This window comes from Euprymna scolopes, chromosome 2 (assembly GCF_053919585.1).
Source record: "Euprymna scolopes isolate OS-2025 chromosome 2, ASM5391958v1, whole genome shotgun sequence".
NCBI lineage: Eukaryota > Metazoa > Mollusca > Cephalopoda > Sepiida > Sepiolidae > Euprymna > Euprymna scolopes.
In genome coordinates this window covers 166,864,057-166,887,026 of record NC_136483.1, presented here as the reverse complement: position 1 = coordinate 166,887,026, position 22,970 = coordinate 166,864,057, and the positions used below count along the sequence as shown (strand labels likewise).

Genomic DNA, 22,970 nt, shown 5'->3' with positions numbered 1-22,970 from the left:
TCTATGATAAGTCTAATCTTATTGTTGTCGATGGGGGAATCAATGTTTTTATGGCCTTTTCTTCTAATTTAAAGCTCGGTTGCATTTGGTTACAGTAGAAGAAGGTATTAGGATTTTGCTAATTTTGTTAGTGTTGGGATGATTGATTGGAATCGGAAAAATCAGAATCAGTATTGGAATCGGAAAAAAATAAGCCTAATTTCGGATTCAGAAAACAATTCTTTGCATTTTTTGAAAACTTAAGTTTCCATTGCTGGTTCTACTGATAAACAATTCACAAGACTAAAATCTATAGTTCATAACAACATAAAAATACAACATTCGTAAAATAAACAAAACAAAACTTGAAATTTAGGTTACATTTTAGTTAGGTACATTTTAGAAGAATGCAGTTTATTTACAATGTTCAAAAAAAAAAATAATTTAAAAATCCAAGAAAATATTTTTGTCAAGAAAAATAGCAAACATTATTGATAATTAAATCAAAAGTAAAATATAAAAAGTGTTTTTTAAATCTTTTTAACTATTTATTTTATGCTCTCAGCTTTTGTCCAGTTGGGTTTTGTCCGGTAGACTTTTGTCCAGTCCCTCATCTAGCATTTGCAAATATTACAAGTGGAGGGGGGGGGGGTTAACCATATAAAAAAAGGTTGGCTTTGAATTGAATGAGGTATAAATCAATTTGTGAATTTTCACATGAAAGTGTGAAATAACGTTTGGCATCAATTCTTTGATTTTGTCAAAATAATTCACCATTTTCAGCCTGAAGGAAGATCCACCTCTCCTTCGCATGTCTGTATACAGATTGTAAAGTAAAATTAATTAAGATTGTTTGAGGTGGATATAGAAAGGCATAAAATCAAGACTACTAATAAAAAAAAATGATTCTTGGTTTATTTGAAACCTTTGGGTAGTTTATTTGTTTCAGAAATGTTTCACTGACTAGACCCACATGAAAGACTGACAATTTGCCAAATGTAGGTGTATTTTTAAATATTATTAAATATTATTCTTACATTGTGTTTTATGAATTAAAAATTAATGCCCAACATTATTATTCACTAGCGGGGGTACCCGGCGTTGCCCGGGTGTTTGGAGGTGTGTGTGTGTAGGGGGGGGGTAAAGTCAAGAATAAACGAAGTAATTACCCTGTTTAAATATTAAACAAAAAAATCGATGTTAAACTTTAAAAAATCGGGGGGGAAAAAACAGCAAACAAACGTAAAACTTTTTTTAAAAAAGAAATTGGAAAAACAAAAACCAAAAATAAGGGGAAAAAATGATGAACATGTTCGGAAAAACAAAAACAAAAAAAAAACACAGCGAAAAGCAAAACAAAAATGGCATAAATAAGCCTTCGAATCGGTTAAGTCCATGGTGCGTTTCATCCAGTAGAAAGCATAGAACAAAAAGGAACGTTAAAATTCCATTCCAGTTTTTTTAAGCAACTACGAAGTAAAGAAAATCCAAGCCGGCGTGAACGATCCTGGAAATGGTGTAAGTGATGGCGGAGGAAGGAGGAATTTATTAGAGAGAAAAGATTTTACTACTTCCATTGATATTAACCGATTGTGGCATTGAAATCTCAACAGAAAAATATAGGAATCTACGATTATCGAGGAAGTGGAGAGCTAATATGCCTATAACACACCTCAGATATTGTGCTGCAGTTTATGCATATTACATTTGCATGAAATGTCTTAATTTTTAATCCTATTAAGATCAAAATCATAGGGGAAAAAATGAGTCCATTTTATATATATATATATATATATATATATATATATATATATATATATATGGATTAATTGTGTGTTAGTGCTATTACGTGTCACAGGATTATTAGAATTTGAATTTGGATTTTTTTGTTACTGTAAATTATGCTTCTTCTTTTGCAGGTGCCTTGTGTTTTTGTTTCTACAGTTACCGCTTTTTATAGGTTTTCTATTTATATTTTGTATTTTTGTTGTTGCTAATTATTTGTTGGTGTAAATTCGGCATTGTTGAATAAGATATTTTGATAATGTTTTTATTAACTATTTTATGGGGAAGTTTGAAGTTCTTTTCTAATATTTTTTTTAAATTCTCTGGCTACATTTCTTTTAACATTCTTCGAGCATGGAGAATTAAACAACAGAGTATGCCTATATCTGTTTTTACATTTTCTGACATGGTGTTTGGGATTATTGGTGTTAATGACTGATGTGTGTGATTGAATTTGGTTTTGTATTGTAATTAGATTATTTTTTGTAATACTTTTGTGGGTTGATATAGCCATATTATAGGTTATTACGTTTTTGCTAGGTTTATGATAATTATTGTAGTTGTTTGTATAATTTGTATTTTTATCCTTTTTGTTTCGGTATTTTATTTGTGATTTATATCCTGAGTTTTTAAGGTCCTGGATATGACCTTAAACTACATCCCCACCTTGCGGGCTCTGGGGAGTGTGGAGCCACCCTTTAATTGCCATTGCTCCCAGATCCCCTCTGACCCGGAGTGGTAGTACCTGTTAGGGTTCCAACTATGGGTTGAATAGAAACTGACTTGCAAAAAACAAATATATTCTATTACAAAAATTTTCTTCAAAATCACTGGATTCGGCATTAAATAACCTGAAAAGGGTTGATATGCCGTAAAACAACCAACCAACCAACCAACCAACCAACCTGACTTTTTAAGGGCATCATTGTAGTATTTTGTGTTTTTGTTAAATATAAATTTGTTAGAAGATAATTTAAATATTCTTGAAGAGACATTAGGAACTATCGATTTTAATATTAACTTAGGGTGCTTTGATTCATTACGGACATATAGTACAGATTGGTTAGGTTTATGATAAGGTTCAAAAGTAGCGCTTGTCAGATAAAGTGTTACGTCTGAGAAATTAACTATGTTTTTATTAGGGTCGATTTTTATAGTAAGTCCATAATTTTTAAAGAGTTTGTGTAGGGAGTTAATTGCTTTTTTGTAATTTTTGTTTGTTGAGTTGGTTATGAAGAGTGCATCGTCTCTATAAAGGCCTCCCTCTAATTTGAATTGGTTATGGAGTATTTTAATAAACCTGGTGACAAATTATGCACCTTTTGTAGATTTGAATCTCTGACTATAATAAAGTTCAATGACAATAAGTCAACATTTTAAACCAAAAAGAAGAAATATTATCAAGATGCATACATAGAGGATGGACAAAATATAACTCCTATAAAAAAAAAATGACAAAATAATTAGACAAAAAATAGAACAGTAACCCAATTATATTAATATGATCTTTTATATATGAATTATTATTATTATTATTATTATTATTATTATTATTATTATTATTATTATTAATAATAATAATAATATTTTACATATATTATTATTATTATCAATAATAATATTTTACATATATTATTATTATTATTATTATTATTATTATTATTATTATCACAATAAATAATTTGTCAAAATAATTATCATCATTATTATCACAATAAATAATTTGTCAAAATAATTACAAATATAGAAAATAATAATTGACTAATGTAAAAATATAACTCTAAAATGTAAACAGTTATCTCCCTTAGATTATTTAAAAAGATTTAAAAAGCAGTGACCTCCCTTGCAACTTAAAATTACCGTCTATCAATCAGACGTAAATAAAACGCCGTAAAACATTTTAAACGTGCCTCCAGATACCAACCTGGAAATTTCTATGACTCGGCATGGTTCATACAGCGCCTAACCTTCCCAAATGGTCATCCATCTGGTACTGGCAAGGCTCAACGTTGCTTAACTTCAGTGATCTGGCGAGAACCAGTGTGTCAACGTGATTGTGTCATTAGAAAGATATTGAGAGAAAAAGGGAAAACGAACAGAGATACAGAAACAGTTTTACAGCATTATTTATTTGTTAATGTTACCTCTATGTAAGCGTTGTTCAAATTATGATAACATCTTTAATTTTTAAAAGTCAGTACAATGCAGGTTTTTAAAAAATATTTGTTGCAATCAAATTTCCAGTGATATGACATCTTCTTCAGGAATAGAATACATTTATTTTCATCATTCCTTGTTACTAGAAAAGTAAGGTCCGTATGTCGTTTTAACAGTGAGATTTTCAAATGTTCAATCAGGAGGAACTTAGTCACATGACGTGAATGCTATTCTGGCTTTCTAAAACTACAGAATTTGTTCAAAACACAGAATTCAATTTGATATTTAAAAACCAAAAAGGTTTCTACTCGTTTATGCATACTGTTGTTCTGCAATAACAAATAGAAAAGTTTTCATAAATTATCCAAAATTTTGATTTGAATAATATTTGTTTGTTGTGAGAGACAGATAGATCAAGTCATACATTTTGCCTCCATTTTTAGTTATTTTGGGCCTTTTCAAAATTCAGCTCAACTTGACTGCACCTGGTTCAAGAACAAGTTAGATCAAGTAAATGGAATGTGTATAAAAAAACATCGTACATAAAAGGATTAATTTAAATTATGTCTTTTGGAAAATTAACTTTAAATTGAACAAAAAAAATATCTAATAAATTTTACCTTTTTGTTCAACCACTTTCTCATCTATGCATTTTCAGCATCTTTATAAAAAAAAATAATTATAGTTTTGCCGTGACGTCATAGATTTATGATTTAAGTCATGCTTCAAAGCATGAATTCAAACATAAAAATAAAAATAAAAATAAATATACAATAAAAATAAAAATAAATTTCCAATAAATATAGAAATAAAAACAAATATACAATAAATATAGAAATAAAAACAAATATACAATAAATATAGAAATAAAAACAAATATACAATAAAAATAAAAATAAATATACAATAAATATAGAAATAAAAACAAATATACAATAAACAATAAATAAATAAATGGATGAACCTTATTTTATTATTGGAATCCTTTTTTTTTTTTTAAGATGAGTAATTTGTATATCATATTTATTTATTTGCAAACTGTTCTCCACATCTTCATAAGTGTTGTTTCACGACGTTTTGGCCAACTATTCCTCCTTTGGGCCAGTGGCGCAGTGGATAGAGGCGTTGAATCTCTACGGTTTCAAGTGAGCATTGACTGAAGATAGCAGTTTCAATCCTACCCAAAGCTGTCCAAAGGATTAGTTGGTCAAAACGTGATGAGACGACAACTATGGAAGGCAGTAATGACTGAGGATACAGTTAAGAGACTCAGCATTCCTATCCTGTCACAGTTAATCACCTGATGAAGGCCGGAGGAATAGTTGACTGAAACTTTGTGAAACAACTATAAAGATGAGGATAACAGTCCGCAAATAAATAAATAAAACTATTAACAGCATTGGAAATTATTTTAATAGTTAAAAATAATTTTGCTTTAACTACATATTGCATGGTTTTGTTTCAATAACTCGCAAGTGGCAAATTAGAAAGAACTCGATGACTCACTCACCAGCTTTCTTTACCTTGCGAACACATACTTGCGGCGGTCAGGTGAACAGAAGCAAATTACTACTCACACAGAATAACAAAAACAAGGTAAAAAACGCACATACACTGTGCCACGCTGCCAAATACTCACATATATATTACTTATTATTCATACTATGACCATTTTGACTTGCGAATATTTACTCAACGTTTTTTACTCAAACACATGCTTGTACTATGAGCATTTACTGATTGAAAATAAATTATATATTGTTTTCTCTTGTATAAAAATATTTTTTTATAACATTTTGTTTTTCTCGATTTTTCTTCAGATGCAGTGGTTAGAGTACTTAGAAAAATCAATTGTAAAAGTGATATTCTCCTGAAGGTTAAAGGTTAAATCCTCTGGGCGACAGAAAAAAATACAATTGCGAATTACTTAGGAGCTCTATCCAGTCATGACTGACAGAACAAGAGCATGCTACTTCCGTGAAGTAAATAAAGAGTTCCGTTTGAAATTCTGTCCAAATTCCTGAGTTCAACAAGAAACATTCCTAAGTTCGACAAGATACACCTGAAGAAGGTCGGAGAGAAAAGAACTGTCTGCTTTATTTATGCTATATTTAAAATCAATTTGCCAGATAAAATGAGTACATTTTTGGACGAGAAAACCTATTATGGATTTCATAAAACAATCAAATAAAAAATATAAATTAAAAACTGAAATAAATATAATTAACATTAACATTTGCATCTAATATAAAAGAAAATAAATATCGCAAATTCACAACTTATCTGCTAAAAGCATATATCTTCAATACATAACTATTAAGGATCATGTTAGCTTGAACTACAGCTCTGCATTAACAACTTAAAAAAAACATCAAAACATGCGATGGTTTGGCTGTTTGACTAGTGTATCATTTTAAGGGACGCATGGTGCAAGGTAGGGGTAAAGAGAATAGAATTGTCTGATCTATTTATGCTATATTTAAAATCGACTTGCCAGATAAAATGAGTATATTCTTGGACGAGAAAGCCTAGTATAAATTTAATAAATCAATCATAAATATAAATTATAAATTAAGGTTACATCAACCGAAATGTTGTGAAAAACAATGTTGAAGATGAGAACAGTAGTTTGACGAATCCAAATAATAAGAATAACCGATCCTTGTCTAAAAAAAAAACGTAATATCAAATGTTAATTCTGTTTATGTTTTAGATAGCACTTGCTACCTGTGTTAGGAAATAGGTCGAACATAATAAAGAAATATGGTAAATCATATTGTAGACACGTTTTACCGGAAGTGAGGGTTAGCTGATCGGATCTGTGTGTGAGTCACGTGATCAGGTTAGCTGGAGTCAGAGAGTTTGGGTTTGGACGTAGAGACAGGCAGACGGCTTAACAGGTCGTCCCTTTCACTTCAGTAGGGGGAGGGACGCTGACGTGAGTGAAAATAAGACCTATGCAAGCAAAGACATTCTTCTGCGATCGACATCTCGAAGGTGAATAAAAACTATAAAAAACCATTCATCATCTTGGAGTGAATGAATATTCGTCCAAAACAGGTTTCCAGTCTCCCCTCCAAGAACAAGATGAATTCCAGGTGGACAAGATCAACGACGCATGAAGTTAAGGTATGGCCAAAATACATGTACCACACACACACACACACACACACACACACACACACACACACACACACACACACACACACACACACAACTGCATATGAACAATTAGATATGAATATATCACAAATAGACAACAACATTTAGACGATCATACAAATGTCCCCTTTTATGATAAAAATACAACACCTGGTGATCATTCTATTTTCTTATGTTTCATTTATTTCCAGTTTTATATGCACGCCCGTATATAATGTGTGTGTGTGTGTGTGTGTGTGTGTGTGTGTGTGTGTGTGTGGTGTATCATTCATTTTCTTCCTTTATTGAAACATAACTTTCATATCTCAATTCATATTAAATGCGGTTCTTGCCTATACCCAAAGACGCTATCGCTGTCCAACATGGCCTCTACCAAAGTCAGGGACCACGTCACATTTTCAAAGAAATTGAATACTCGGAAGTTACTCACCAAACATCAGGGTGGTCAAATGCATGAATGTGGGTGAAGCCTAAATAAAAACAAAAAACATGGCAGAGATTTTAAAACAAATAAAAAAGCATCTTCCTATTTTAACAAATCATTTTCTCCTCAGTAAATTTCAGAAAAAAATCATGCAAAAATTCAATATCTATATGAAAAGTTCTAAGGCAAAACCTGTTAAACGCCATTTTTTTTTTTTAAATTGCATTTTAATTCCAGACAAGGCACAGTGCCACTTTGATGTAAGGGGCAACTATCTGGGACATAATTTGTAGGGGTACTATGTAGGGAGTTGAGCGGCAAAATGTCTGTTTAGATTACACTCAAACTACTGCTAGCAGTGTCAGAATCTTTGGGAAAATCGCCATTGCAAATTTGACACCCCTAAGACAAAACTGCGAATAAAATATAAAAAACTGTTAATTTCTGTTTTTAAAGTGGGTTGTTTATTTTCGTTATGGAATATACTTCCAAAATAAACTATTAAAGTTGTTTCAAACATAATAAAAATATTATTTCTTATTTGTTAAAAAACCGTGTTGACAAAATATCCGCTCGCGGTGATTGAATACGCGGACATTTTGTCTACACGGTCTTTTAACAAATAAGAAATAATATTTTTATTATGTTTTAAATAACTTTAATAGTTTATTTTGGAAGTATATTCCATAAAGAAAATAAACAACCCACTTTAAAAACAGAAATTACGAGATTTTTATATTTTATTCGCAGTTTTTTGTTGGGGGGGGGGGTGTAAAAAATTCTGCCAAAATTCTGACACTGCTAAACTACTGCATATCAGTACAGTCGAGGAAGCAAAAACCCGGAATGGAATTCCAAAGTTTAGCTATTCTCGATAATAAACTATTAGAGTAGAAGACTTTCTGGTATCTGGGGATCTCTACTGTGTTGGGGTGGGATTTTGCTGCTTGTCGGGTTTGTTGAGAGTATTTACGACAAAGGGGTAAAGAGGCTTGTAGTTTGTCAAAGCACCTACCATTAAAACATGCATAAAACAAGCAGAGGGGTGAAAAATTTTGATAAATTTTTTCAGGCAACGTCAGGTAGCCCTACTAGTTCATTGATTAACATGCGTTTTGAAAATAAAAATGAAGGAAAGTGTTTAAAGAAGATTGAAACCGAAAAATAGCAAGGGAGACAACTCTAAATTTGATAATTGGTTTATTTCCCTTAGGCCAATCGTCACGCCTACATCGTTAAAAAATTACTTTTTATCATACTTGATAATTAAGAGAGAGAGAGAGAGAGAGAGAGAGAGAGAGAGAGAGAGAGAGAGAGGGGGGGGGTAAATGGCGGTAAAGGTGCAGCTGCAGCGTCTTTCCACCCTGAAAAAAAATCCTTTAACATTATCACTATTACAGGGGTTTTTTTTTTTTGGGGGGGGGGAGGCGCTGCAAACGAATTAAAATTCCAGGAAACAAGTACTTTCCAAGATTTGAAGAAATTATAGTTTCAAAAAGTGATTCCTCACTTTTTGGTATTACTTTAACGTAAAATGAGCAACCACTTTATGGCCACCTATGTATGTTTGGAGGGTTGGTCAACGTAAAATGAACACATTCAAACATAAAATAAGCACCCATTTTATGCCCGCCACCCTTTTTTGGGAGGTGGGGTGTTTTCAAGAGGTTTTCGGGTGTGTGAATACCGCATTTAAATTTTCCACAAATATGTAGTTTTCCAGATATTAAGCAATGTAATTATTTATGTTATAAGCAGTAGCCATTGTTGTATGCGCAAGCGCGCACATGTTTGGTAGCATATGCTGCAAAAATATGCACGTACTCTAGAAAACAAATTTTTAAATGATAGGTTTTGTGTTAGTCTACCAGACCACGATTACTAAATAAACACCCACCTTAAAAAATTACCAGAACCTCGTCCCCAAGAAAGATGGCCATGAAGTGAGTGCTCATTTTAAGTTAAACTAATATAGAAAACTGATTCCTCATTTTTTTAAACTATAATTTCTTCATATCTTTGAAACTACTTGTTTCCTGGAATTTTAAACATTATTTTCGTTTTCAGCACCCCTGAAAGCCTATAATAGTTGTAATTGTAAAGGATGTTTTGTGGGTAGAAAAATACTGCAACTTTACTAAAATGGCGATTCTCATGAAGGTAAATTATGCTAGATTTGTTTAAAGTAAAGTTTTTAATTATGGTGATAATATCGACTCAACTTCCGGAGTTGCTCAACCTCCCTTGGAGAAAATTTTTAAAAACACATGAATTAAAAAAATAAAAAATAAAAATAACAATGAATTCAAAACAATTTTTTAGCAAATTCTTTTTAACCTTTTAAAGCTAAAAAGAATTGATTAAAAAAGTTTAGATGTTTAATCAATGAAAATCTAACACAAAACGCATTTTTTTTTACTGAATATTTTTTTATATAAATTTTAAAATATATAATTGTATTGATGTCAATTCACTTACACATTTTTTTTGATTTTAAAAAGAAACCATAATAAAAAAAAGCTTACAGTCTCCTCTCAACATGCCATTTTTTTTTAATTATAAAATAAAATAGCCAATTTGAAACCGTAAACAAACAGCCATACTTTTTTTTTGTCTTTAATTTTTGGAGAGGAAATTATTTTAATGATTTTTAACTGATAAAGAGTGACTATAAAGAAAGGTAATTTGTTTCTCATTAATTAATGCTTGCAATAATGATGATTTTTTTTGTGACACTGGACGTATGGACAAGTAAATTAATATTTAGATAATAATAAGAAGAAGAAGAAGAAGAAGAAGAAGAAGAACAACAACAACAACAACAACAACAAGAACAATAATAATGATAATAATAGTAATAATAATAAGAAGAAGAAAAAGAAGAAGAACAATAATAATAATAGTAATAATAATAATAATAATAATAAGAATAATAATAATAATAATAATAATAATAATAACAAAATAATAATAATAATAGTAATAATAATAAGAAGAAGAAGAAGAAAACCAAGAGAAATAAGAAAGAAAGAGGAAGACTGAGACTATACAACAGACTGTAATGCTGAAAACAGCTGAAATCTAAAGGAAACCCTTGAATGCAGAAACTAACCCGCGTAAGCTAAAAATGCTAACCGACCAGATGTAAACTGCAACAGAAGTAAAACAAAAAAAAGAGGAACACCACATGAAACCAAGAAAACTGAAACTGAAAAATTGTAAATTAACTAGGTTCCTAACCCCAAAAAATGTTAGTGTCAGCATAGACTGGCACCACATCAAACTGTCTTGAAGAGTTAAGAAGAATGGCAAGACTGAGAAGAGAAAGCACCTACTAGTCCTCCACTGAATGAGGGTGAAGGGGATTGGAACCATCCAAATTTCAGTGAAAACCATTATTCATTGTCATTCAATGTCAAGTAGCTGTTGCAATAACACAAATCATTTGCAAAAAAAAAATTGGGGAGACTTGTTGTAACACAGACTCCAGAGAGCAGCAGCAGCAGCAGCAGCAGCAGCAGCAGCAACAACAACAACAACAACAACAACAATAATAATAATAATCATTATTATTATTATTTCTGTTGTCACATTTTATGTCTGGCTACTGTTATTGACAATGCTATGCTGATAGGCAGATCATAACAAAAGACCATAGGATATCAACATCTTTTGTCAGACCTCCAGTACTTTCTGCAAGATTCGGGTGGTTCCCAACAAGGCAGTGTTTGGAAGTACTCCAACATTGCAATGGATACTAATTTTTTCAATCCACTTCCCCCAAAAATGTTGTTACACTACCCAGGTCTCCGATCACAATATGTGCAACTTCTACGTTCTTCAACGTTTATCATCTTTTTATCTCCCTTTTCAAATCTTCGTACTTTCTGTTTCCTCCACCTTCACATCAACTGTTATATCAATGATAATTGCCTGGTGTTCCTTTACTTTCACAAAAAATTTGAGGCGGGGGGGGGGGCACAATTTGAGGAAATATTTAGAAAAGTTTGATTCATCTACTCGTATTACATATTTTGTGATGTTTGTTTTTTGTTTTAGATTGACATGAGATTAAGACAAGATATTCCAAAAAAGATTTTGAAGTTGTGGAGTAGAAGGATCATCATGATGATCATGATGATGATGATCATCAGCTTCCAAAAGGCTAAGTGACTAACGACATGGTGTATTTATTTGCTTCCCCACTGAGCAAATTAGGCACAAGGCCGTTTTTTAATGTGGAGAGATTGGGGAAATGGGAACCAGCTCCCCAGGGAGTAGGGGAGTTGGATAGTGACAATTGGTATGAAATGGGAGCTGGATAGTGAGAGCCTGCTGGTATGTGGGGTTGCCCCTACATGGACCAGGAGATTGCCACAAGGGCAATGGTCTTTGATTGCAGCATCTGCTGGACAGATACTAAATTTGGATCTTGTCCCGAGGGCCACAAGGGCCGGGGACGATCAAGTGACTAACGACATGGACTCGGTTCGAATCCAGAAACGCTTTCAATTAAGGATCTTCATGTGGTCCCTCTCCTTAGTAGCTGATATTTTTCTAAAAAGAATTCAAACTAGAAATCAGGGAAACAAATGCCAACAATAATCATCAATACGAAATGATGATGCACAACAGTAGCAGCAAAAACAACAACCACAGCCACCACCACCACCACCACCACCACCATCATCACCACCATATCCACCATAACCACCACAATGACCTCGGTGTGGGAGGTAACCTTAAATGCTTCAGAAATATGAAGTTATCCGAATCGAAAAGAAGACCCGTGATCAAAAGCAGACGATATCAACATCTTTGTATTCAACGCTGTATATTTTTTTACACTATATATATATATATATATATATATTTATTTACATAGGCATCACCATTTATCAAGGCCAAGAGGCCACTCGAGGATAAGGGTTAACGAGTGCACAGTAGAAATTGGACAATAATATATGTATATTCCTTTTTCAGTATTTTTTAAAGATATGTAAATTCTTCTAGAATTTTCTTGGCTAAATGTAATTCCACAGCATGTTCGTGATCAAAAGAATGACTTATCCATGTATACTTTTAATTACCATGAAGTCCAACATGAACAAATTCCTGATAAACCGGACCCTTAAGTAAGATGATTTATCAAATCTCCATTACTAACGTTTACTATGATATTATCCCATTGATTACTGTACATGCAATAACCCTTATCCCCGAGTGGCTTCCGGGCCTTGCTAAGTGCTGATTACCATATAAAAACATTAGTTTGATGTCAATCCTTCCCTATGCCCCTTATCTCTATCTCTATCTTTACTATCATATAAAAGTCACTTTGTGTGTGTATGTATGTGTGTGTGTGTGTGAGAGAGAGAGAGAGAGAGATATAGATATATATATATATATATATATATATATATATATATATATATATATATATATATATATATATATAGAGAGAGAGAGAGAGAGAGAGAGAGAGAGAGAGAGAGAGAGAGTTCCTCATAGGTTCCAAAACGGCTGAACCTATATTTTGCAAATTTCACACAAAGGTAATTAATATTTCTGGCAGTGTTCTTAGATATTTTTTGTACAGAAATTCATCAGATAAGTATCGAAAATCGAAAAAATCCAATTTTAAAAATAGTCTTTCTTATAGATAAAAAAAAGAATTTTTACAGGTCAATATTTTACGTTACATCGACAAGGGAGATAATTCTTAGCAAATCAACGGAGTTCAATACTCAACAAATCATTTCCTCTTCAAAAAAAAAAAAAACAGAACTATTGTCAATTTGATTATATAGGTCAAGGGTAGAATATTCGACTACATATCGAATGGTCCCTCTGTTCAAGTCCAGGTGTACCTCACCATTTTATTTTATTTTTTTTTTTTTTCTTATTAATGAGTTCAATTTACGAAAAAAGAAGAGGTACCATTTAAAATCGCCGCAAATTATTTCTTCTTTTGCATATTTTAAAACTAACATTAATCAGAAATGACTTTCCCAGGGGGATTCATCGTCAAGCCCAAATATCAGCTGACATGATATTGTAAACAAACACAGAAGGTATTTGATGAATGAAATTATCATTATTATTTTTTGTTAATTATTTTTTTTGTGAATTAGTCCACTGGGCAAATTATTTCTTGTAATATATAATATTCAATAGAGGATTGATTCTATAATAATACATATGCAAATTACATAAATTAAAATATCATGTTTAAGCGTATTGTACGCCCGGGCAATGCCAGGTGTTCAGCTAGCATATGAAGAAAGTTAATATCGCCTCTGAAATGATCATACACAAATCGAAGTTGTTAATGTTTGGAATTCTTGGAACATATGTAAATGGTATTGTATTTATTTACGTTAACCTCGTATTTAATCTATTTTAGCTCTAGAAGATCTAACTCCTCTTCTCTTGAGACGATTATGTACCTGCAGTATTTTCCCCACTTCCCCACTATTATAAGAGTTAGCTATATAGTTACGTATCGATCCATTCTTGTTCTGGCTTCAGACAATTATTTCCTTTATATATATATATATATATTATAAGGTAAAATTAAAAGCCAAGAACAATGCGAGATTTTTTTTTATATAGAGTAAAATTAAATGCAAACAAAAGAAATAAAGTTCTTTTTTTTGTTGTTTGTTTTTTCTTTTTCACACAAATTTTAACTCTAAACAACAGTAATTTTTTTTCTGTTGTATTCAATGGTGATATAAATCTCAATATATTTCAGACTTATTGGTCCATTTTCAAGAGAAGACAGCGGAAGAGTGTTCAAAATTGGAAAAGTAGCCGCAGAGTTTGCCACGTGATACCGCGAAATATAGAACAAAAAATGACGTTAGGAGAACGTTAAAATAAATCAGTTGATGTTTGAAATACTTGTTGCGTTTGTGAATCAAGGGAGATGACTATTCAAGCAAGGTTTTTTTTTTTTTTTTAATTATTGTTTTTCTTATGTTTTAAACTTATATTATAAAAGCGGAGCTCAATTCCAGTCTATTGTTTAGTGTGGGAGTATTTTTTGAAATAATTAAAGATTCGAGGATACGAAGTTGACCTACGTTTCTTGAAGAAGCAAGAATGTTGATGTGAAAATCTGGTTCTGAATTAATGCAAGTGCGAATATGTTTATAGAACGACGAAGCAGTAGTGTTTAAGTGCTCTTTAATGCGGTGATGAAGCAATCTGGTAGTGCTTCCGATGTAAGATGCACTGCATTTAGCGCATTGTAGGTCGTAAACAACGTGGTTCTTAAAGCATAAACCTGTGTGTGATATTGGGCAATTAGAGAGTGAACAAGGGGAAGGTGTATGCAATGGATGTTTTCGGTTGAGCTGTTGTCTTAAAGTAGATCCAGTGTGGATGAGTTGAATGTTGAGCCCCTCGCTGCGGATGGCTTTTCGGATTGAAGATGAGATTTTGTCACTGAGGAAGGGTAGTTTTAGAAAACAATTGTTAGAGAAGGGTCGGGTGTTGCGTTTTTTTCTTTTTAAGTGAGGATAGGATCGTATTAGGGTAGCCGTTTAGTGAGAGGGTCTGTAGGAAATTGTTAGTGTGTGTATGTTTGTCGGAGATGTTAGTGCATTTGTCTTGTATGCGTGAGATTTCGGCATGTGCGTAGTTTAGTTTGTCCTTGAGAGGTAGCGCAGATTTGAAATGTATGAAGAGGCGTTTGCTGGCGGGTTTTCTGTAGAATTCAGTGCATATGGCACCATTTTTTTTTATTTGTATTTTAAAATCAAGCAGAGAAAGGGATTCCGAAGAGTCTGGGTGTTCTATAGTAAATTTTAAGTTTGGGTCGGCGTTATTGAATTTGTGGAAAATGTTAATAGCTTCTTCGCGGGAGTATGTGATAATTAAAATGTCATCGATATATCTAGTAAAAAGGAGATAAGAATAGCAGGTACTAAGGGTGTGTCTTTCGAGTTTGTCCATATAAGCAATGGCAAGAATACCGGATAGACTGGAGCCCATGGGTAGTCCAGATACTTGTTTGAACGTGTTTTGTAGGAAAGTAAAGTAAGTGTTGTCTACTATAATACGGAGGAGTTGTAAGAGATCTTCTGGAGTAATTCCGAAGCATTGTGGGTTTTTAGATGCTATAATGTCTGCCATGAGATTAATGGCTGGATGTGCAGGAATGGAGGTGTATAAAGAAACGACGTCTAGGCTAAATGGGTATCTGTATAGTTTGAGTAGATGGTGTGGTAGATCGTTGAGTCTGTTAATTACTTGGTTGGAACTACTAACATGGGCTGGGAAGGTAGAGAGTAGAGGTTTAAGTAGGCGGGATATTAACCAAGAGATTTTATAAAGGGGGCCGTTAACGCTTGAAACAATGGGTCTGATCTGTGTGTGTGTGCTATTTTTGTGGGTTTTAATAAGGTGATAATTTTACCTTATAATTTTCTTCAACAATGCTTCAAGCAAACTACAACCTACTTATATATATATATATATATATATATATATATATATATATATATATATATATTAGCTGGCATTGACCGGTTGTACAATATGCTTAAACATGATATTTTAATGTATACAGATTGCGTATGTGTTACATGATAAGGGCTGTCCCCTTTTCATGTAAGTATAAAAATAGAGAGATTTAGTTAAAATGAAAATGAAATAGAATAGACGAAATTCAAACCTCGTAAATTAGGTTTAGAAATAGATTACGAGAGAGAATTAGAAAATGGAATGTAAAACAAACCATTGTTTAGCTTAGAGATAAAATAGTTTCAAGAAAAGAATGTGCGTTGACAAGTCTGTTATGAAAAATTCAATTGAGGAATGCAACTATACAAGATAATTTAATAAACATGTTTTTAACATATTGGAAAAATAGGTTATTGGGAATATAGGTTAAAATTCCTTTTGTAAACAAAGGAAAAAGTTTTGGACACGCATGTCCAGAACACGTGAAAGAAGACACATGTTTTAACATGTGTATGACATCATGGAAAATGGGAAGTTCTAGATATAGATAAAAAAAACTTGAGAGTTAAGGAGACAGAAGCAGGGGGAGAGACGGAGAGAGAGTTTGAGGACGACAGACGATAGTCTGCAGTTTGGGATTCGAACGTCTAGAAGCGAGACGGTCACTTTTGAAACTTAGAATGTGAAGCTTTGAATCCTTGATGAAGAAAACCACAGCCGGTCGTGAGAAGAAATAAAACCATTATTTATAAACGTCGTCTTTGTGTTGTAATTCTACCAAAAGGTAAAGTGAAAATTGTTCTAATATGTCTTGTATATCATGTGTTTCAAAATGTCTTTACATACACGTCTCTTCATCTCATATCTACAATGTGAACTCTACATCTCATAGCAACACTTCTAAGTATGAACATTTAATATATATGAATCTCATCATAACAGAAACAACAACATTCTTTATAACACGAACAATCTCTCTCTTACAACAACATCTCTCTCTAAGACTCTAAGACTCTAAGACTCACTTTTAACAAAGAACAATAACAACGAATAACAACAACAAAAAGAAACAGAGTAACAAAATAGAAAAAAAAATATAACAAACACGATTTGGTGCCCGTCGATCAGAAATATATATATATATATATATATATATATATATATATATATATATATATATATATATATATATATTTCTATAAATATAAATAAATTGATGAATCGCACAGGTAAGAAATTCATTTTTATACTATGATAAGGTTAGTAATTGCAATTAAGAATAGGAAATTGGATCAAATTTTTGTAACATGTCTTCTTCCTAAGATTAAGGGTGGTGGTGTTTGATCAACACTGCTGGGGAGCCATGCTGTAATATACTGTTTTTAAATCCCCGAAACAGTGTTTCATGGTAAACAACTGATGATCCCTTAAAAAATAAAAAAAATGGTATTATAGTAAATTCGAGACAGTTGATGCAGTGATTGCAGGTGATTAAATGACTTACTGACTAGATGTTTTTTTTTTCTTTTTTTTTTTTAACGAATGATAAAAAGTAAATTTTTGTATGGTTTCAAATGTTAAAAACTTCAAAGACTATATATATATAATATTTTTCAAATAAATATTAACAATCATTTTTACATTTTTAGTGTTTCATTCATACACACTCGTCAGTGTAAGAAGTGATTACTGCTGATCAGGAGATTTGAACCTAATCACAATATCACTGTTAACTCCATAGATTAGCATCTTACCTCAAGGCCACCGGCAATCAACACAGGCATTGGAGGAAATTAAGTACCTATAAATACCGTGTCAACAATCATTCATAGTAAGAGACAGTAATAAACCACTGGAAGTTGGAATATGCATTTGCGCTAGCAAACAACTCTTTCTTAATTCCCTAAAGAGAGCTTAAATTTAATTTTTTAAAGGATTTCTATAACTGTAATATTTTAAAAAATAAATATTAATTCTCTCTATATATACATATATAGAAAAAGAGACGTTTATATAGATGAATAGATAGATAGATTGATAGATAGATAGATAGATAGATAGATAGATAGATAGATAAAAGACAGACAGACAGACAAACAGACACACATGAAGAGAAAGAAAGTGAGATACAAAGAAAGAGTGATAGAAAAAGACAGAGAGAGATATAGAGAGACAGAGAGAGAGGGAGAGATAGACAGAGAGACAGACAGAAAGAAATGAGGTTGCTGATGTTTCATTATTTTCTTTTACTGATAATTACCAAAAACCAGAAAAGAAAAATTGTCCACAAAAAAAAAAGAATATTGCAAAGATTAATTTTTGGTGAACTGAGAAGATGTTTTTCTTACTTTACCTTTTTCTTTTGCAATTTCTAATGATCTGAAATTTGCTTCATCAAAACTCTCCCCAAATATTTCAACTTCTGCTCCCTGAAAGAAATAAAAAATCTCAATCAAATCAGATTTCTTTTCAAATTTATTGGATAAATTTTAACAACAACATTAATATTGACATGTCCCAAACAATAATAAAAAATAATCGATAAAAATATTGTTTATAATTTCCAGTCAATATATACTATACTGCTAACTATCATTGCAGTCAATTTAATGGCAAATTATTTTCTGAATAAATACTTAAAAAAAAATTATTTTTGTAAAATGTTTTTGTTTTCTGACAGGGGAGTATGACACCAATGATTTCGATGGTTGTTTTTATAACCACAAGTCATGGTGAGCAACCAACGAAAAGCTTCCAAAGTTACTATAAAAATTGTCGAAGTTTGGATTCAATCAGTTCGCCACCATCTTTGTAACTGACAATTACACTCAGAATCTGATCTGAACTGAACCGAAAATTATATCACTATATACAGAACTAACGTCTCTGAAATGTAACGAGGATGAAACTATCACCGACTATGTTATAAGGGCAGAAACAACCGCCAATGCCTTAAAACTCTCAGGTGAAATAATAAGCGATAGCTTGTTGATATCAATGACCCTTAAAGGACTTCCAGCTGATTCTAAACCATTTACAACTGTTATAACACAAAAAGACAAACCCATAAATTTCAGTGAATTTAAAGTGGCATTGCGCAGTTATGAAGAGACGAATTGGATGCTTGTAGACAATAATAACTCCAGCAATATTATGAAGTTCAAAAATGCTTCTCGAAAACAGACACCACCAAATTATGCACCTCACCATAATGTTTTCCCCAAAAGTAATTTTCCCAAGAAAAAGAATCAAATTATCTGCTATAATTGTGGACGACCCAACCACAAAAGTTTCCAATGTCGATATAAAACCTCAAAAATGGACTCCATAAAAAACGTTGAGAACTTTGATGAAAAACATACATTTCTTTGACAATACCACAAACGGTAAAAACCTCCTTGTAGACTGTGGTGCTACAGCACACGTTATAACCAAGGAATCTGATTTTATTAATTTTGATTCAAACTTTAATCCACAAAGTCATTTTGTTGAACTTGCCGATGGTAGTCAAATAAATGATATAGTCTTGAAAAGAGGTGATGCTAAAATATCCCTAAAAAATAATAAAGGCGAAATTTGTAACTGTATTCTAAAAAATGCTCTGTGCATACCTACATTTAAGCAAGACATATTTTCCGTGCAGGCTGCAATTAAACAAGGCATGAATATAAAGTTTGGCCAAAACAAGTCAAAATTGATATATCCCAATGGAACTGTATTTGACATTAAAGAAAATGACCGACTATATTATTTAAAAAGTATGGTTCCCTCAAAAACTGCCTGTCATGACTTGGAAACCTGGCATAAAATTCTAGGACACTGCAATACAGCTAATATTTTAAAAAATTACCAAATGTAGTCGAAGGCATGAAAATAATACCTTCAGACGATCTCCCAAATTGTGATGTGTGTGCACAGGGGAAAATGACAAAATATATAAGCACAACCCCAGACTAAAAGACCACAAAATTCTCTCACTTGTGCACTGTGACTTGGCAGGTCTGATCAGTCCGATGGGGAGAAATAATCTAAGGTACATTCTGAACTTTATTGATGATTTTTCCGGTTTAATTATAGTTTATTTTCTAAAAAACAAATCCGACACTATCCTCGCCAATAAGAAATATTTAGCTGATATTGCCTCTTACGGCTCGGTAAAATGTATTCGCTCAGACAATGGGACTGAATTTACTAGTAAAGACTTTGAACTTCTATTAATTAACCACAGTATTAAACACGAGAAATCTGTGCCATATTCCCCCTTCCAAAATGGCACCGCTGAAAGGGCATGGCGAACCCTTTTTGAGATGGCAAGATGTCTACTTATCGAATCAAAATTAATGCATAGTTTATGGAAGTACACTTTAATGGCAGCAGCATATATTAGAAATAGATCATTCAATAGAAGATTAGGCAAAACGCCGTATGAAGCGTTTTGCGGTGTAAAATCCAAAATGAACCGAATGCATATATTTGGTTCAGATTGTTTGCATTTATAGAAAACACCAGTAAACTAAATACTAAAAGCGAAAAAGGTATTTGTGTAGGTTACGATAAAAACAGTCTAACATATTTAATCTACTTACCAGCCCAAAATGCCATAAAAAGGGTTAGATGTGTAAAATTCAATGATACATTAAATTTAAAAAATGGCGATCCAGTGAATGAAAAACGTGAGGAAATATTAGCTAGCATCTAAATCGATCACAATGAAAATATTGCAGCAGAACTACTGACGAAAATATTAACCAGACACGTCCATGCTCAATAAGGGAGCGAAAAAGGCCAGACTTCTTATAAAATGAAAAGATACAAGACTACGCAGTGGATTACTGTTACTCGTTGAAAAGCACACCGGAAAGTTATGATGAGACGATTAATTCAGAAAATCATCAAGAATAGAAAAAAAGCTATGATATCTGAATTGAAAGCTTTATCTGAAAATTACACATACGAAATAGTGGCAAAACCAACAGATAAGAATATAACTTCTTCACCGCCATCTTTGTTCAACATAATGTCTCAACACTAAACAATTTTTCTTTTTTCTTTTATTTTTCTTTTATTTTCTTTTTTTTTTCTTTTTTGTTTTTTGCACTTTAATTAATGTGGATATTTTTTATTGATGTTTTCATTTTTATGAACGCTACTCTAACTTGGGGAAGATAATCCGAGAAAATCTTAAAGTCTTTTCTTTTTTTAAGAATTTCTCTGATAATTTTAGAGTTGCGTAACTTTTTCATAAAAGCAAAACAAATACACTATTAGCATAAAAGAAGTAAATTAGTGCCCCGGAAAAAAAAAAGTCGTTAATGGGAAATAACTCTTTTTTTATTTTCTGATTTTTTGGGAATTACTAACGTAAAGAAAAATTATCGGCGCTGTTTTACAGTTTGTTATTGTGCAGAGGGCGACAACTCCCGTTTACTGAAAGATTCATTCAGTTTTTTTTCATCTCATAATTTAAGACATGATATTTTTTTATTAAATCAAAACATTAAAAAAAAAGTTCCGACTATTTTTTTTTAATGTAACAAAATGGATAACATTCACAATACAAAATGTAGCCCCCCCCCTCCGGCACCTTGTGACACGTCCAAAGACATGCAAAATCCACAGATTATGTTGTTGTACTTATTTACAATGCCTTCCCACGGGACAGAGTTAGACACCAGGGTCGTTTTTTTAACGTGAAGAAAAGGTATAAAAATAAAAATTGCCTCAGTCGTGAAGGATTTCTCCTCCACTGAAAGAGAACGAAAAATGGAAGTGCTGCTGCAGTGCTGACTGCTGCACTGCTGCATCTGAAGAATACACTTTGATCTTGGCCAAAAGGACAAGAAATATGTAGTAATCAAAGGAGAAAAGTTCAATAATACCGAATGTAAATAAAAGAAGAATATTATTTTTATACAACTTTAAAAAAAAAAAAAAATAATAATAATAATAATAATAATAATAATAATAATAATAATAATAATAATAATAATAATAAATTAAATCAGTTTTTAATTCGAAATCGGATAACGGAGAAAAATAATAAAGGGAAATAACTCGTTGAATACTTAGTATTCAACGAGTTATTTCCCTTTATTATTTTGACAAAATTTATATTTAGCCCAAGTTTTCTCCCTTTTCCCACCTTATTTTTCCGGGGTACTAATTCACCTTTTTTTTTTTTTTTTCTATTGGTTCACCGCTTATCATAGCCAAGAGCCACTCAAGAGCAATAGTTAATGAGACGAAATGATTATCAATCGAAAGATGAGGAACACTATGGAATACACACATTGATCATTGATAAATAATGAACCGCATTCTGTTAATTATGAGCTGAGCTATGAAAAAGTTTATTGACATTCTATTTGAAGCATACTAAGTTGTAATCATTAGGGAAGTAGTCCCACGATGTGTTCCACAGGCGAGAAGTCTTGTAACGTTACATTATATGCTTCAAAACAAAGTAATATCTTTTTTTTTCAGATGGCATGTAATTTTATGAAGAATCGACGGATCAAATAAATATATCTAGTTGGCCATGGATTAATTGGAACGTCTAGCCTAACGAGGATTCGTTTATGATGTTGAGATTTGCATAAAAATAAAAACAACAAATAAATGTTGTCTAGATTTGAAAAGTTGATGTTTAAATAAAATAACATTCATCTTGAATCTTTAGTAATCATCAAGAAATGACCGAAGGCATTTTCCGGCAGTTTACAGTAAGCAGCCAGAAAATTTGCTGGAAAAAGCACTGCCAGACGATAAATTCAAAACATTAAAAACAAAATTTACACCGTTAGATAAAACTTCTTTCTCTTTAACAGAACGGTCATTGCTGACCAACCGAGGCATTCTTCACGAATCATCGCCATTGACTCTAGTTCTGCGCCATTCTGAGCAACTCAACCTAATCTTTGCGTTGTCTAACATTCCTTTTTATGGTCTTCCACGTCCTCTTTTACTAGGGGTTGTACCAAAGAGTAAATCT

At 32.1% G+C, this 22,970-nt stretch overlaps 1 protein-coding gene across 1 annotated transcript in view; it reads right to left on the bottom strand.

Annotated features, from left to right (window-relative positions):
- Nucleotides 1-22,970, bottom strand: part of LOC145298686 (serine dehydratase-like) — a 55,747-nt gene that overhangs the window by 14,992 nt on the left and 17,785 nt on the right. The window contains exons 4-5 of the mRNA XM_080144336.1: nt 18,333-18,408; nt 7,514-7,553 (exon numbers count right to left, since the gene is read on the bottom strand). Of these exons, the coding sequence (XP_080000462.1) occupies nt 7,514-7,553; nt 18,333-18,408 (116 nt within the window). The remainder of the gene's footprint in view (nt 1-7,513; nt 7,554-18,332; nt 18,409-22,970) is intronic.